Raw genomic sequence first — 17,940 nt, 5'->3', positions numbered from 1 at the left:
CCTGTAGTACAGAGGCTCATTAGCTGCAGCGGGCAGATTGTAACATTTCATTAGCAGGGGCTGAATCAGCCTGGCTAACATTCCAAAGGATGCACCACTCAGATCTTCTGCTCCGCCCACCTTACCCTCTCCCCTCACTCCCAGCCTTCTTGCACTTTCCCTCATCACGGGATCAATCTCCAGACTGAGATGCATGAACGCGCCCCAGACCTATCACTCATTTCTCATCTTGTTTGAAAACTGGCAGAGACAGACTCCATCTCTTCCTCCCAGGGTATCCCTTCTGGGCCTTTCCATCCTTCATAAGGAGTTAGGAATGATCGGACAGGCTTCCAGCGCTTGTCTGAAGGGGTCAGTATACTCAGGAGAAAAGACGTGAAATTGTAACAACATTATTAATACAGTTTCAACTCAAGGTTTGCAGAAATATACATTGATCAGCCATGACACTAAAATCACATGCCTAATCCCTATTCCCACTTGTTCCTCCAGAACAGCTCTGACCCATCGAGACATGGACTCCACAAGACGGTGTCCTGTGGTATCTGGCACTAAGACGTTAGCAATCCTATAAGTTATGAGGTGGGGCATCCATGGATCGGGCTTGTTGGTCCAGCACGTCCCACAGATTGATATCTGGGGAATTTGGAGGCCAAATCAACATCTTGCAGTATTTTTCATGTTCCTGGACAAATTCTGTGATGTAGCAGGGTGTATTGACTTCCTGAAAGAGTCTACTGCCATTGGGGAATACCGCTGCGATGAAGGGGTGTACTTGGTCTGCAACAGTGTTTAGATAGGTAGTATGTGTCCAAGTAACATCCACATAAATGCCAGGACCCAAGGTTTCCCAGCAGAACATTGCCCCAAGCATCAGACTGCCTCTGCCATCTTGCTTTTTCCCATAGTGCATCCTGGTGCCATCTCTTCCCCAGGTAAACGATGCGCATGCATTCTGCCGTCCACATGATGTAAAAGAAAACGTGGCTCATAAGACCAGGCCGCCTTCTTCCGTTGCTCCATGGTCCAGTTTTGACACTCACATGTCCATCGTAGGGACTTTCAGCAGTGGACAGGGGTCAGCATAGGTACTCTGACTGATCTGCAGCTACACAGCCCCACATGCAGCAATCTGCAACACACTGTGTGTTCTGACACCTTTCTGTCAAAGCCAGCAATTTGTGCTACAGTAGATCTCCTGTAGGATCGACCAGACAGGTTAGCCTGCATCAGTAAGCCTTGGGTGCACATGACCCCATTACCGGTTTACCGACTGGCCATCCTTGGACCACTTTTGGTGGGTACCGACCACTGCATACTGGGAACACCCCACAAGACCTGCCATTTTAAAGATGCTTTGAACCAGACATCTAGCCCTCACAATTTGGGCCCTGCCAAACTCGCTCAGATCCTTATACTTGCTAATTTTTCCTGCTTCCAAAACATGAACTTCGAGACTTGACTGTTGGTTTGCCTAATATATACCGGCTTCCTCGACAGGTGCCGCTGTAACACGATAATCAGCGTTATTCACTTCACCTGCCAATGGTTTTAATGTTATTGTTGATCAGTGTTTATATTTTTTGCCATATTTCCCGGATGCTATCATCTCTTGGATTTTTAGTTTTTTCTTTTGTTTGTTTAATAGATACTGAGCTTTTCTCCAAACGTTCAGGAATGTAAGATCTTTAGTGGAGACACTGCTGTGTCTTTGAAGGTTTGAGAGTTATTGCTGGCTCACTAGCGGTGATGAGCTGCTTTTGATGTAAATGTCAGGCGAAGCAAAGATGCACTGGACAAAGATACACAATCAAACATAGTGTAACACCGGGAATCTATACAGCTGGGAGCCTTTATACAGTCATAGCTGATGGAAAATGCTCACAGGCAGCGTTCTGTACATGTTTGGGTGAGGAGAATCTCCAGAACAGTTCATTAAAGCCATAAGAAAGATACAGCGCTGGCAGAATATAATCTTGGTCTGAAATGATTCCACTGATTTAATTTCTTCAAATGTGCAACTATTGATGCCCTCTTGAGATCAGTGACCTATAAACCCTCGACCATCATTTTGTGAGTTTGTGGCACATCAACAATTGAAATTAATAACTGAAAGTAATTAATAACAAAACTGATTTCACACGCAGTAAATAGACTAAACTTAAACCAGTGGCACCACATTTTTGTTTGTATATTTAATTAATTCCCCAGATGGTGAAGTCAGTGCGTGATAATGAACAAAATCCAAATTAGCCACCAGATTCTACCAAGCGAATGGGAATCCCGCATAACGGCCGACCCCCCCCCCCCCCCCCGACCCCCCACGGCTGCCAGATAGAGGGCTTCACTTAGCTTTCGCATAACGGCCGACCCCCCCAGCCGAGACGGGACTGGGCCACCATTGCATCCATGTTCCTATAAATGGCGCGGTGATTGAGTAACTGCTGTCTTCGTGTGCAGTAAGTGTACCCTGGATAACAGACTTCTCAAAAACGCACTCTCAAAATACCCTCAAATTAGGGAAGGTGAGAGAGGCCACTTTCTATCATCTGCCGGCAGCAAATTGTTTTGTCTGTAAAACTGAGGTGGAAATTTCCAGGCCAGGCCAAGTGAAGATAGGCTGTGGCGGTGTGCGTGTGTGTGTGTGTGTGTGTGTGTGTGAGGGTCGGATATACATTACATTGTGGGGACCAAATGTCCCCATGTGATAAAATTTTTATCATTTTTGATGTTGTGGGGACCATTTTTTTTCAGTCTCCACAAGGAGAAAATCAATTTCATAAAAATCTGTGACTGCAATCGAAAACAGAAAATGCCAAAAGACCTATTTTGTTTGGTTGCTTATGGTTAAGGTTAGGGCTGGCTAGGGGTTAAGGTTGTCATTGTTGGGATTAGGGTTTTGCCCATATAAATGAATAGACGTCTGTGTGTGTGTGTGTGTGTGTGTGTGTCTATCAGTGTGTGTATATGAGTGTGTCTGCGTGTGTAAAGTTATATCTTTTGTATAGCTAAAATACAAAAGTAAATTGTCTTTTCATTTGTTCGCAGAAGGCTGTCGTGAGTCCATTTTGGTATGAGTATGTTACAGGCAGCAAATCAATTTATCGCTGTATATCCATCTGGTGACTTTTCAGAGGTACCTGTGTTTCTCACTGTACTTAGTAATCAACTCACGCTGTCTGTGTAAATTCACTGCCAAGTAAATAAATGTGGGTGTCCCTATAAATAACTATCTGCTTTATGATTATAGTTATGTAACAATCAACAAGTTTGAGGCCATATTTATTTTTACTTTGGAAATGCTTATCTTCTCCATTTTATCAATTTGAAACGGGAAGGGTAAGTAAAAATGCAAACGAGAACATGCCATCTTAAATAACTCCGGTCCCTGTTTTTAGACATATCATCATTGACACATTGCAGCGTGTGGATAGTCACGATTTCCAGTAAACGTTACTTTTTTTTTCTGCTGCATTTTGTGCGTAAGACTATTTTTGAAAACTTGCTCCTTGTTAAAATCATTGGAATGATTCTGGTCGTTAATAATGGGGTGACCCCCCCCCCCCCCCACGGCTGCCAGATAGAGGGCTTCACTTACAGTAGCTTTCGAAGTCGCATTTCACTGTGACCCCTTTGCACTGAGCAGAGCGACACTGTTTCTGCAGCATGCTCTAAATGCGGCCACTCGCATTTATGTGCGGTTTATTAGGGTATTTTCTATGGCTGAAAGTAAAAGGGTGGGCAGGTCAATTGGTTGAACGGTCAAAGCTGTGCAGCTTAATCAGAAGCTTCCGCATGAATTATAGCAGCATCGACGGCTCTGTGTGTTTGGCCAGTTAGATTCACCTCTGTGTCTCCATGCTAAGTAGCCTGTATACACGAGGCTTAAAAACAGCCATTTGGAACTCTCTGTCTCTGAAACCTGACTAGAGAGGGGCCGTGACATTTTTCCTCTGCCGAACCACAAGCATTTGCATTTCAGGAAGCGTGTCGGCTGTGTGCCTTTGTGGGGGACAGCCCCGTCCCACTGACCGTCAACGCGGCGAGAAAACACAACAGACAGCACCTCCCAGGTCTCCCACGCAGAGCAGGGGTGCCGTGGCGGCCATCGCGAAGCCGAAACGCGGCCGATGAATCACAAAGGTGCGGCGGCCGGCTGGTGCGGAGCCATCCATGGGGGGAGGGGCGGGGAGGGGAGCGGAAGGGAGGGGGGCCCACTTCAGCACCAGCTTCTAGGGCAGAACCACCGAAAGCATGGAGGGGAATTCACAGTCTGACACGGGCAGGCGTCTTAGAGGAAAAGCTAAAAATACAGATAAACACAAGACAAGTGCAAATTGTGCAACTGTGAAAGGCCACAAACACACAAAATACACACACTCACACAGACACACACACACACACTCACGCACACACACTCACACAGACACAAACACACATAATAATTTAATAGTTTAAATGATATATTGACATAATTGTATAATTTAATGATTATAATTTAACAAGCCACAGAGTAACTGCGAGCTGTTACGGTTGGAAAAAGGGATCCGGTACTGGGATCAGGAATGGGGAGCAGGGGGCAGGCTGGGCAGGCTGGGCATGGCTGGTGTACGGAGGCTCTTCACGCTGCGGCTGGGATTCCACCTCCTTAGCTATTCCGGGTGTGATGCTGCTCATCAGGAGCTTGGGGACAGACCTGAATTGGGCACTGACACAGAGATGCCCTGTGTCACTGTCACCGTCACCCTGATCTGTGCTGCCGGTAAGCTTCACTTGTGAGCTCATACATTATATTTCAAAGTGCGACTTTCTCAGATATAAAATAGTGGCTGCAATGTTTCAGAGCTCATCTTCTATTCTCACGTGTGCTGTGCATAATTACTCATTTCAGCTTCACTGCTGGTCATTTTATGCTTATTACTGAGCAGTTAGATAATACATTTTGCTTGGTTTGATGATGAATCTCATTCCAGCCCAAACGACAGCAGCCACAGCGCTTGGATGCTGACTTTGTAAGCAGTGAGGAGATCGGAGTGTTTTCCTCAGCAATATAGAGAAACAGGGATTGAGGTGAATACGAACGAGGGAAGATAGAGTGGGAGAAACAGCAAGGACAGCTTCATAGATCCACAGGATGCTTATTTTTATATTCACATTTGTGCCATTTTCATATATATATATATATATATATATATATATATATATATATATATGTGTGTGTGTGTGTGTGTGTGTGTGTGTGGGTGGTGGGGGGGGGGGGGGTTTGCATAGATCACATTTGAGGACCAAATTGTCCCCAAAGTGCAGTAAAGCCTGAAACCCTACTTTTGGGGTCATCTTTTGAGGTCCCATGTTTTATAAAAATCTGTGAATGCAATCAAAAAAGTAAAAATGCCAAAAGTCTTGTATTTGGGTTGATTACTTATGGTTAAGGTTAGGGATGGGTAGAGGTTAAGGGTGTCGTGATTGGGATTAGGGTTTTTCCCATAGAAATAAATGGAAAGTCCCCATTTGGATAGATACACCAACATGTGTGTGTGTGTCTGTGTGTGTGTGTTCGTGTGTGTGTGCATCTCCAAAAATCAGAGAAAATAAGTGAATAAGTGAAAGGAAATGACACATGTATCAGACAGTCAGGGTACGGACAGTGAAGCAGGGTCATGCAGAATGTGTGACAGTGAAGCACGGCCATGCAAAGTGTGTGACAGTGAAGCATAGCTGTGCAGAGCATTTGACAGTGAAGCACGGCTGTGTGACAGTGAATTATTGCCGTGCTGAGCGTGTGACAGTGAAGCATGGCTTTGCAGAGCATGTGACAGTGAAGCACGGCTGTACAGTGTGTGACAGGATGCGCTGGAGTTCTCACAGAAGACCATCCACACACCATGAAGACTCTGCTTCCAGTGCAGAGACCATCCACGCTCTACCACCTCAGAGCCCTCTGTACCAATGCGGCGTGAGACCGCCACCATAAAATTATACCACTGCCGTCCTTCACCGTAAAGTTTACATGGACGGCGCAGGTGTAAGTTCACTGGGTTGTTAGCTGGTTGATGACCCTGCAGAAACATTAAACTAACTAGAGTGATCGTTGGTTTGGGTCTGTTTCCCCAACACAGATCAGCATGAGGAGGTGGTTTACAACCTCATTTATGATTACATTCTGCTCATTTGAGTCAGTCAATCAGTCATATGTCAGCTAAAGTGAAAGGGAAGCAGTTCATATGTTGCACGTCAAACATTTAAAAAGGTCCATTTACATCTGAGCACAGAGCTTGGGAAAGCCCAGTTATCTATGGTCTGTAGCCTGTATGGCTATAAAGGGGTATTTCAGCTGGTCATGGGATCAAGGTTGCTTTCTGAAAACAAAAATCCTAAATGCAAAGAGCTCAAAGGAGACCATAGATTACCCATCAAATGCTTTCAATGCGCTGGTCGATATGGCTTTGATCAAGTGCCCGCGCAGATCCCCCGGACAGCGTCCAGGCTTCAGAACCAGATACTGTCTCTCTCATGCGTAATCTGCTGGGTGTTTTCACTCGTGGCTGCGGACGCTGAACGCAGCAGCCGAGCGAGGTGCCCGCGTCCAGCTGCGCGAGTCGTGCTGAGGCTGATCGCTGTCATTGTACAGGGTGCTGACTCACATCCAGCACGGCCCGCTGACGCCCCCTATGGCCTTCTGCTGTACAAGGCAAATGTATCGTGGCACCATTGTGCTCTTTATCCATCTCTGTGGATCTGAGAAACCTTTCCAGATCTGTGAATCTCTGTGAATTGCAGTCAAGAGACCTGCTTCTTCTCAGAAGTACAAAGAACAATAAGTAGAATAAAAATAAAACAGTGATAATAATAGAGTTAACGATGCATAAATAAGAAAACATGCAAACATACTGTATAAGTAATTACTTATGTCTGACCATAATGGTCAGACATAAGTAATTCCATAATTATGCTTTGACAACATTGTAAGTGACTGGGAACCCCAGCAAACCCCAGTCTGCCATCCTCTCATGATTCTTTAAAGTCTCCTGAGATATACGCTTACTTATTTCACTATCTATTGTGCACACTATCTATTCAGGATAGAAAAACTATTCGGCACAAAACGACATCAATGACCAGACTACAATTGACACACAGACACGGACTTAAATACGTAACAGTAATTAGCATGACGTGGAACCGTTGGGAGCACGGGGATTCCACACGAGGTAGAGAGGGGGGCGTGGCACACGGGAGAATTGGACGACCGGGGCGTGATACATGTATACGCGTGGAACATACGTGAACCGAATCTGGAAGGAAGGGATCGGGTAGGCTGTACAGATCGGGAAGCGACAAACTGTATTTGCCCAAGAACGGAAATTACAAGGTGCTTCTTTGGTGCAAGTGATGGTATGACATAAACGAGTAAAATTATTTATCAAGTAAAATTATTATTATTTTTTAATTATTATTATTAGTAGTTGTAATAATAATACTATCTTAATAATCCACTTTATCAGCATGGATTGTGCATGTGGATAGATTGTGCAAGCGGCAGGATGGATGGTGAGGAATTACAGCTCTGGCAACTATTTAAATTTGTGAGAGTCTTTGTTTGGGGGGCTGAAAACTCCAGCATTGTCTGGACAAAAGATGAAAATGAAGAATATTGTCTGCGTTTTTAAAGACACACAGTGTTTTGTTTTTTTTTCTTAAGTGTGGTATTTGTGGATTAGAAGATCTTGTTGTACGTTCAGTTTTACATGAGATAGTAAAAAGGATAGAGTCAGTAGTAGACAGGACACCATGATCCTCTCCCACATCAGGGCCTTTACTGTGGCACTTAATTAACAAACATAACCAAAGTGAACCTGCCTGGGATGGGGCACCTTCCTGTGTCTGTCCTTTCCGGAATACCCTGTGGGCTCCCAGGCCCAGCTTTCCCAGCCGTCTCTCTCACATACTCACTCATTTTTACCCTTTTCGTCCAGATTTACTCCGTCAGTCTCCCTGTTTCTCCCTGAGCGAGGTGTGTAGTGCACAGGGAGTGTGTAACGCTCTATCCTGCACTCCTTCAGCAGGGTCTCAGTGCTATTTAACCTGTAAACATGTGAACACACAGGTCAGGCAGGCAGATCCCAGGGATCCACGCTGGTCAGGGTTTGGAAAGACTTTAGGCTTCTGTCCAAACCTCAAAAAGGACTCAGACTGATGTTTCTGTGAAGTTTAACTTGTACCGAGACCCTTTTCGAAGCCTGTGTTTCTCTCTGGATGAAGGCTATTCCATTGGTAATCCTTTGTCTGAGTGCACATTTAATTTTCTGTTTATTATTTATGGTTTGGTTTTCATCAGACTGCTGCAAATTATCTGCCTATGAAATAGCATGCTGCAATATGCAGCTATTGCTTTGATAATGGGTAGCAACAGCAGTGATATCTATCCATCCATCTTCCAAGTGCTTGTCCTGGTCAATGTCTCCTGAAGCCTGTCCCAGTCAGTGCAGAGACTGGGTATAGCGATGGGATGCCAATCCATTACAGGACATTGGGCTGGGTACACCCCGTATGGGATGCCAAACCATTACAGGGCACAGGGCTGGGTACACCCCGTATGGGATGCCAAACCATTACAGGGCACAGGGCTGGGTACACCCCGTATGGGATGCCAATCCATTACAGGGCACAGGGCTGGGTACACCCGGAACGGGATGCCAAACCATTACAGGGCACAGGGCTGGGTACACCCGGAACGGGATGCCAAACCATTACAGGGCACAGGGCTGGGTACACCCTGGAGATACACTTCTGTACATACACATTCACACACTATGGACACTATGGACCACATAGTCTAATAGTCACATAGTGTAACTGCAAGGACTACAGGAGCAAAGCTGGGTACTCAGAGGAAACCCACATGACACGGGGAGAACGTGCAGCCTGCACACGCAGAGCAGAGGCGGGTTTGATCCCCTGCCTCCCACTGGGCCACCAAGCTAACGCAGTTTCACTTACTCTAACAGGTTTAATGCTTTAACTATTTGGTAGATTTTTTCAGTTGAAAATGCGACCATGTTTCTTGAATAATAATAATAATAATTATAATAACAAGCTCTATCAATGTGACTTGCCCACTTTTGTTGTTGTCGTTAAGATCATTCACTCACACTCAGCTGGACCTGGGTCTCCCGGCTGATTTCCTCAGGAAGGTTATCGATCGCTGCCTCAGTCCCTCCTCCTTCCTGACTGGATAAACGCCCGCAGGATGAATTATTTAGCCGCAGCTCTCCGTGTTTGTCTATAGGCACCTCGTTTAGCTTTAAGCTCCCGCCGCCTGGGGGCTGTGGCCTGAGTCGCGGGTGCTGAGTGTTCGGACAGCACCGAGGGTGGCGGTAGTGAAGGCATGCTTTAACCCCTGCCCCCCCCCCCCTTGTTTTTGCAGAGAGCATGGTGACAGAATGCCAACGGCACAGAATGACCAGCACAGACACGAAGCACAACTCTGACACATCTCTGACGACATCCATGGCGACGCTGCCCCCCCCCCCACCCCCCCACCTTCATCCTTGCGTCCAGAAAAACATCATGGCATCTTCTCCTCAGATGCCTGCTCTCCAGCTGTGGATACAGTTGCAACCTGAGAACTTCATCTTCTTCACTTTCTGAGGGGCTTTTCAGTTGGACACATATGACGGTGTGATTTTGCGTATGGAGATATACGAACACGTCTGTGAGTCTCGTGACTCACGCTCAGGATGATTGCTAATGAATTAACCACTTAATCAGCTTAAACATCTGCATTAACACAAACCTTGTCCTTTTTGAAGATTTTTATTCCAGTATACAAATTGGATCTAATTGTAAATATATAGTGTGATCCATTTACCTCTGCATTTCCCCCCCCCCCCCTTTTTTCAAACTACAAGAAGAAGTTCAGTTTTCTTTGCTGCATCTTTACGCCTGTGAAGGCATGTGTACCGGAAGACTAAAATCACACTGTATGTATCGCAGTGAATCGTCGCCCCAGATGTGTGCAGCTGTGATGGGGCCACAGCATTTGAAATAATCCGGGGATCCTCTAGTGTTGACATCTTCATAAGGGCTCCCAGGACTGTGGAAAAGCTCACACAGTTGGCAGGATGACCTGGTGTAGACAGGGAGCACAGCTGCGTGGGGCCTCCAGCGTGACCTTCAGAGATCTTTCATCTGCTGTGTTCCCGGTTCCTGCAGGAACTTTGCATTTCTGCCACTTTAGAGCTGCGATGTTTTCATTTCAAGGAGAACTGTTATTGTATGATGACGCCTCATGAGCAACGTGACCCTTGGGGAAGGACACCAGGGTATGTCTGTAGCTGTCAGATTTTAGAAGTATATCACAGCAACTTCCAGATATCTTTAGTCAGCCAAATTCCTAGAGTCTCGCTCCATCTCGCACGTGCGTGTTGCTTTATATCTACCCGAAACAAAGTGACCACCTGTTTTGGTCACACTCACGCACCCCGCCAACTGTCCCTCTCGCTGTTGTGTCTCTCTGTCTGCTGAATGAGACTCGTGGCTTCTTCCTTCAGAGCTCCCTGCATCCGCACCCTCGAGGGGGCCTCAGCCACAGCCTGTGAGTTTCGGGGTTGGCAGCGCGAGGTCCGTCCGTGCAGATGGGGCGAGTCTCTGTCATGCCGCTCACTTCCACAGGCTGTCTGGTGTCTCAGCAGCAACTCTGCCAGCTTCAGATTAGTGCTTCACCTCGACTGCAGGAGGATAAGCAGCAAGAATCTCCTCATAAAAAGTGCCACTTTATATTTAAATACTCAGCGTGAACAATAGATATTACTGTAACTAAGTAACGTGCTGTCACAGTGATCGCATGCTACCATTAAACAGTAGACTGAGGTTTTTATTTTGTCCAAAAGATGAGATCCACTGTACACAGCAGGGAACCAGGTCCACTGTACACAGAAGGGATCCAGGTCCAGTGTACACAGAAGGGATCCAGGTCCACTGTAGTCAGCAGGAAACCAGGTCCACTATACACACCAAGGATCCAGGTCAACTGTGCACAGAAGAGATTCAGGTCCACTGTACACAGCAGGAATCCAGGTCCACTGTACACAGATAGGATGCTGGTTCACTGTACATAGCAGGGAACCAGGTCCACTGTACACAGCAGGGATCCAGGTCCACTGTACACAGAAGGGATTCAGGTCCACTGTACACAGCAGGGAACCAAGTCCACTGTAGACAGCAGGATTTTAGGTTCACTGTACACAGATGGGATCCAGGTTCACTGTACACAGCAGGGAACCAGATCCACTGTACACAGCAGGGATGCAGGTCCACTCTACTCAGAAGGGATTCAGGTCCACTGTACACAGCAGGGAACCAGGTCCACTGTACACAGCAGGGTTCTAGGTCCACTGTACACAGAAGGGATTCAGGTCCAATGTACACAGCAGGGATCCAGGTCCAGTGTACACTGAAGGGATCCAGGTCCACTGTAGACAGCAGGGAACTAGGTTCCTATGTACACAACAGGGATCCAGGTCAACTGTACACAGAAGGGATTCAGGTCCACTGTACACAGCAGGAATCCCGGTCCCTATGTACACAGAAGGGATCCAGGTCCACTGTACACAGCAGGGATCTAGGTGCCCTGTACAAAGAAGGGATCCAGGTCCACTGTACACAGCATGGATTCAGGTCCACTGTACACAGAAGAGTTTCAGGTCCACAGTATATGGAAGGGATTCAGGTCCACTGTACACAGCAGGGATGCAGATCCACTGTACATAGCAGGGATCTAAGTTCACTGCACACTGAATGAATCCAAGTCCACTGTACACAGCAGGGACCCAAATCCACTGTACACAGAAGAGATTCAGGTCCAGTGTACACAGAAATGATCCAGATTCACTGATTCTGTGATTTGGCCTTTTTAAGAATATTAGAGATACAGATACAGGACCATTCTCAACTGTTTCTTTTGTTTAATGATGATAAGTTTGTAAGCTGTGATAGTAAAACATCACATCTCCAAAGCATGGCATGTACTTCTTCAGTCATACATCTGAAAAGTATTTCTTGGCTGGAAACTGTGAATGTGTTCACTCCTCGGGAAAGAATCCATCACAGAATAGTAGCGCATGAGATGCCCATCAAGTGAGCCAGTGGTTCGGAGCTGCAAACGTTGGGCACCTTGGAACTACATCCCAGTGACAGAAAGCAGCAAAGGATTCTGGGCGATCACAGCTGGATATCCCGGATCTACAGCAACCCTTCGTGAAACATGGACATACTTTCTGCCCTCAATAATTATGCAATCAAACGCATGTATCTTGTATTATGTGATAAAAACAAGAGATACACATGGTATATTTAATCCTCAACTTCACCACCTGACATCTATAGTTTTATTAATATAAAACAAATCATAATTTGCGTTATGTAAGCAGGCTGGAACTGCATTTTTCACACACACATGATCCTCCATGTCCAGCTGTATAGAGATATTAAAAGATGACAACTTTAAAAAGTAATAATGAAAATAAATATTTGGGTCTACGTTCAGGTGGAAACCCGTGTATGTACATACACTTAAATCCGTACTGCGTCCACCAGGGAATCGTGTCACTCTTTGGAACAGACAAGCGGAGAATTAAAATGATGGATGTAGACAGAGAAACACATGCATAGAGGAACATATGGAATCCTGCTCTGGAATATTCTGGATTGCTCCTTGACCTGCAGCTGCGCCTTGCTCTTGGACAGTGAAGTGTCGCCTTGCAGTGCCACACTTTCATTCCAGAAAGAGCGTGTTTATTCATTGCAGGCCAATGATACTGTGTGAGTAGAAAGCTGCATAATACTGTGACGTGTCCCTTACGTTGGGTTTGTTTGATGAAAACGTGTCCTTTGGGTCTAAGAATTATTGCAGTTGCGGCGACTCACACAAACTGACATGGCGCACACAGGGGGTGGAAATCCTCTCACACCATGAATTAAATGGCTATACCCACACCCCTACCTCCTTGTCACCCCCTACCCCTCTCCCATCCCCCCCGAGCTGTGGCCCCCTGGCACAGATAGCCTCTCATTCCCAAAACAGTGTAGTGAAGAACATTTTGCCGTTTCCCCTGAATCCGTCTGGAGTGTGTCTGCGTACCCCCTGGGTGTGTTATGGAGTGCTTTAGTGACTGTTTTACACACTCGCGTCTAAATCAAGTTTAAATTGAGCCGTCAGCAAGCAGATTGAGGTCTTAAACAGCAGACTGCAGGAAGCCAGCTGCTCATTGTTTTCTGATTAATATCCTTAACAACGTGTCGAAATTTCCACGAGGCGTCCTGGTCCAAAGCAGCCGGGGCCAGAACGTCACCAGACTCATCCTGCTACACGCACTACTCACATAATACATTAACAATATGAGACTACAGATGGTTCCAGTTGAAGTGAATCACAGCATATCACCAGGAGGCTGGAGCAGATCCACATTCAGCCTGTCGAGGTGATCTAGTTGATTTGGAGCTCAGATCTGTTCAAACTTCTTAATTCAAGCTTGATTTTGACTTCAGTCTTACAGGTTTTGTGGAGGCCAGCCTCTTTATTAAAAAAATAGATTACATTCATGAATTGCATTGGTTCAAATAAACTTAAGTGATTTTGGCTTAAAATATTTACAGTATGTATAGATGAATTACAAAAAAACATATCTCAGTGGTCCATGCTGTGTTTATTTACACTGAAAGACAGTTTCAGTGTACTTTAATGTAAGGCATTTTCGCGCGAGGTTTTATAGGAAATGTGAGCGTTTTCATTAAAAAGGCTGGGCTTTCTTTTCAGTAACTTAATCACGGTATTAATTTTAGTTGTTCCAGGCTGCTTTATTAGTCACTTGCAGATGTGTGATTTTAGGTCAAGCCTGTTGACTCAGATATCGGGGCATTTTCCAGTGGTGTCATTAGCCTCTTGCTTGAGTCATAGACCGAACCTGCAAAACACATTACTGGGGTAACTGGAAGTATGTGTATACACTGGGCACGGCGTAGGAGGGAGAATATGTGGGCACAGTAGCAAAAATAGCCACCGGTACCATTACATCATTACTATTATGATGAAGTTGTTGCAGTTATTCTACCTCAGACTTTGTCTGTGCGTCATGTTCTCCCTGTTTCTCACTGTCACCCCCTCAGGCCCCCACATGACGCGGTACTGGGTTCGACATCGGGCGGGGTATCCTTATAGTAAATGTGTTCTCTTCATATTCCCCTGGCTAAGGACTCATGGTCTTTTATACTCTTATGTTGACTGTGACTGCCATCGCCACCATCAGATACACACTTCGGTATTTACGTGTTTTTTTTCCCGTAAAGTATGGCTGTTTTGAGGTTTGTGGCCAAGGACCGCACACAGAATGATAGGGAGTGACGGGCGCTGTGGTGTTTATTATACGGCGTGTTATCACTGTCTTATCTCGTGTGCTGAGTGGTGGAGCCCTGAGCTCATTGGCATCTCCCCTCCTTGACAGTAAGGACTTTCCTTCAGACTTTCAGACTTCCCTTCCCACAAACACGTCACATTCGCACAGTGACTGTATCCCTCGCGGCTCTGATTGGCAGCTGGGATCCCGCAGGATGAGAAATGCGCCCCGGAGTCACCTGTCCATGTAGCGATATCTAAAGAAACGTCTGGCCGGTCCGAGAGAAACAGCGCCACCCACAGCCAGGCATGAGGAGATGACGGTGCAGAAATGAAGTTTAGCTTCAGGTGTGGCTTCAGTCTTCCAAACTTAACAAGAAAAATGCATTTGTAAAGTGCATTGTCGCAATAAAATATGCAGTTATGCTACTGCTGACTCTGAGAAAGGAGGCGGCGTTCAAGAGAAGGGCCTGGGAGTATTGCCTAGCTCTGAGCGTCTGTCCGTCGCACTTTTGGGAAACACCGTCACGAGTAGTGACACACAACAGAGACCACATGGACGGGTGCCACTTGCCGGACGGCACTGGACAAGACGAGATCCCGGTCAGTGTAGCTCACCAGCACCTCATTTCGAGTTTGTAGACCACTGTCGCTTCAGCCGGGCCGTATGGGTGTGGCTTCTGGCCTTCTGATTGGCCGGCCCACAGCGCGTATGAAGCTGGACGTCAGCTGCTCCGTGTTCATGGAAACGACGACGGCTTATCTGGAAGGCTACCTTTGTTTTTCTTTCAAAGATTACTGTAAGCCATGCCAGTATTCCCTTTATATGCATGTGATGAGTATTTAGATATTTGTATGTCACAGAGTTTCCCTTTTTCCTCACCGGGATGTGTAAATAAACTGGGAAACATAGATTGCTTAGTTCCTGACCCACCTTGTAAATGACAGACAGCTATGCATGCTGGTGATATAGCAAATCCTTTCAGGTACTTTTGTATCCCAGAATTCCCATTACAGCATGTGATTAAAAACAAAAAATAGAGAAAAGAGAATAAAAAAAAAAAATGCAGAAACGGTTTGTTGAACACCTTGAGACTGAATATTGTAGACGGCCATTTTGATAACATTTCTTTATGCAGTAGTGGGTCCTTCATCATTCTCACATTCATGATGTCAAATAGCGGTGATCCTACAGGACCGGGTGCAAACCGAAGACTCTCAGACATCTCTGCCAGGCGAATAAAGGCGCTCACCATCTTCTCCATCGCAGTGATATGGCACCCTTCCTCCCCCAGGAGTGAAGTGAGCCCCTAAAGCTGAATTCACTTCCGGAACAGTTAGAGTCTCCTGCTTTGCCCCCTTCTGACAGACCGTGGTCTTCCGAAAGTTTCCGAATCATAGAGGCAAAGTGGTAACAGGGAGTGTTTTATAGAAATCTTTATTTTCTGTCACATAAGACTCATATCATCCACAATAGATGGAAGTGTCTGATTTTTAATCTGTACTAAAGATATTTTAAATTTAATAAATAATCATTGAAACAAGGATGACTGTCTCCCTTCTGTCTTCTGTACTGAAATTTACCTGGTTTTATATTTTAATAAGGTTCATTAATGAGTCCATTGCATAATACTTCCTGCTTCATATGAAATGCACCTATGGAAATGCATAATGGAAGAAATATATTATAATTGTATACGCGGCCCGCATAACAGGAGCCTTTATAGCTATAATCATAAGTTGGCTACTTGTGTGTGGGCCACCGTGCAGCAAATACAACACCATCCATCCATCTGTACTTGTACCTATACTCCACTCCCAGAATTCCTCTGTCCACACCTCACTCCCGGCTTGCATTCACGCATGTCTGAGCAGCGGGGCTAAGTGGAGGGTGACAGACGCGTCCATAAAGCAGACCTCCTTCTTTGATTCTCTCAGGTGTGAGAAGGTCATTAGCCCTCTGGGCATTCACTCACAGGCGTCAGCGGACTGACAGGCCCTCCCTCAGTGCCTCCGCACAGACACTGCAGCAGTGGCGGTAGACAGTCTGGCCGACCGGCATTCAATGCGCCCAGTGAGCCGGTCAGAGGATTTCACTGATAAAACAACAGGCCACTTTGGGCAGAGATGTAAGCGCCCGGATGCTGGCAAAACGACGGTCTTTCAACCTGGGGGGGGGGGGGGGGGGATGGGGGGGTGGGGGACTCTCATTGTTCGCTCTCGGGGGCAAACAGTGAAAATGCAGACTGTGTGAATACAGGAGCTGAGTTGGCTTACAGCAGCTAGGAGACAGGGGCCAGGAGATGGAGGCCAGCAGATGACCTGGAGATGGGGGTTAGGAGATAGAGAGCTGGAGATGTGGGCTAGGAGATAGAGAGCTGGAGATGTGGGCTAGGAGATAGAGAGCTGGAGATGTGGGCTAGGATACTCCCTAGGAAGGATACGTGTGGGTGTGTGTGGGGGGGTCCACAATAGAGACAGTGGATCACAAGAGGACAGAGGGCAGGGATTTGAGTGACACTCCCGCCTTTCCCTGAACATCGGCCCTTCACTGTACTGATCGCCCTCGTGTTGCCTGGTGCTCCACCCAGCTGATTCCCAACCTGTCGTCCCTGTCACCAGGAGATGCCGCAGAGCGAAATGTAGAAGATGAATATCCGCTTGGACAGGAATTGAACGAGCCCTTGTTAATTGGCGTCTCACTGCTCAGCCTGGCCCATCAGACAGAAGCACTCTGCCCTCCTACACGTGATAAATGCTGTTAAAATCGTGACTGAAGGTGGATCCTGGAAACGGAGATGGACACGCATCCCTGTCGAAGGCGAGAGGCGATACCAGGGGCTTAGATCAGGTCAAACAGAGGGGCATACAGGGGGGCAAACAGAGGGGCATACGGGGGGCAAACAGAGGGGCATACGGGGGGGTAAACAGAGGGGCATACAGGGGGCAAACAGAGGGGCATACAGGGGGGCAAACAGAGGGGCAAACAGAAGGGCATACGGGGGGGGGCAAACAGAGGGATATACGGAGGGGCAAACAGAGGGGCATACGGGGGGGCAAACAGAGGGGCATATGGGGGAGCAAACAGAAGGGCATACGGGGGGGGCAAACAGAGGGGCATACAGGGGGCAAACAGAGGGGCATACGGAGGGGAAACAGAAGGGGCATATGGAGGGGCGTACAGAGGGGAGTACAGAAGGGAGTACAGAGGGGCGTACAGAAGGGAGTACAGCGGGGAGTACAGAGGGGAGTACAGAAGGGAGTACAGAGGGGCGTACAGAAGGGAGTACAGCGGGGAGTACAGAGAGGAGTACAGAAAGGAGTGCAGAGGGGCGTACAGAAGGGAGTACAGAGGAGAGTACAGCGGGGAGTACAGAAGGGTGTACAGAGGGGAATACAGAAGGGAGTACAGAGAGGCGTACAGAAGGGAGTACAGAGGGGCTTACAGAAGGGAGTACAGAGGGGAGTACAGAATGGAGTACAGAGGGGCGTACAGAAGGGCGTACAGAGGGGAGTACAGAAGGGAGTACAGAGAGGCGTACAGAGGG

General features: G+C 46.9%; 1 protein-coding gene across 2 annotated transcripts in view; it reads left to right on the top strand.

The window, feature by feature from the left end:
• Window positions 1-15,937, top strand: part of LOC111858138 (transcription factor Maf-like) — a 75,839-nt gene extending 59,902 nt beyond the window's left edge. For both annotated transcript variants that reach the window (XM_023839609.2, XM_023839610.2), the window contains one exon: window positions 9,428-15,937. In XM_023839609.2, coding sequence (XP_023695377.1) covers window positions 9,428-9,491 — 64 coding nt within the window. In that variant the 3' untranslated portion in view covers window positions 9,492-15,937. The remainder of the gene's footprint in view (window positions 1-9,427) is intronic.
• Window positions 15,938-17,940: the final 2,003 nt, after the last annotated feature.

The sequence above is a fragment of the Paramormyrops kingsleyae genome, chromosome 13 (assembly GCF_048594095.1).
Source record: "Paramormyrops kingsleyae isolate MSU_618 chromosome 13, PKINGS_0.4, whole genome shotgun sequence".
In the NCBI taxonomy this organism is placed as follows: domain Eukaryota; kingdom Metazoa; phylum Chordata; class Actinopteri; order Osteoglossiformes; family Mormyridae; genus Paramormyrops; species Paramormyrops kingsleyae.
This window is presented reverse-complemented; position numbering and strand designations above follow the sequence as displayed.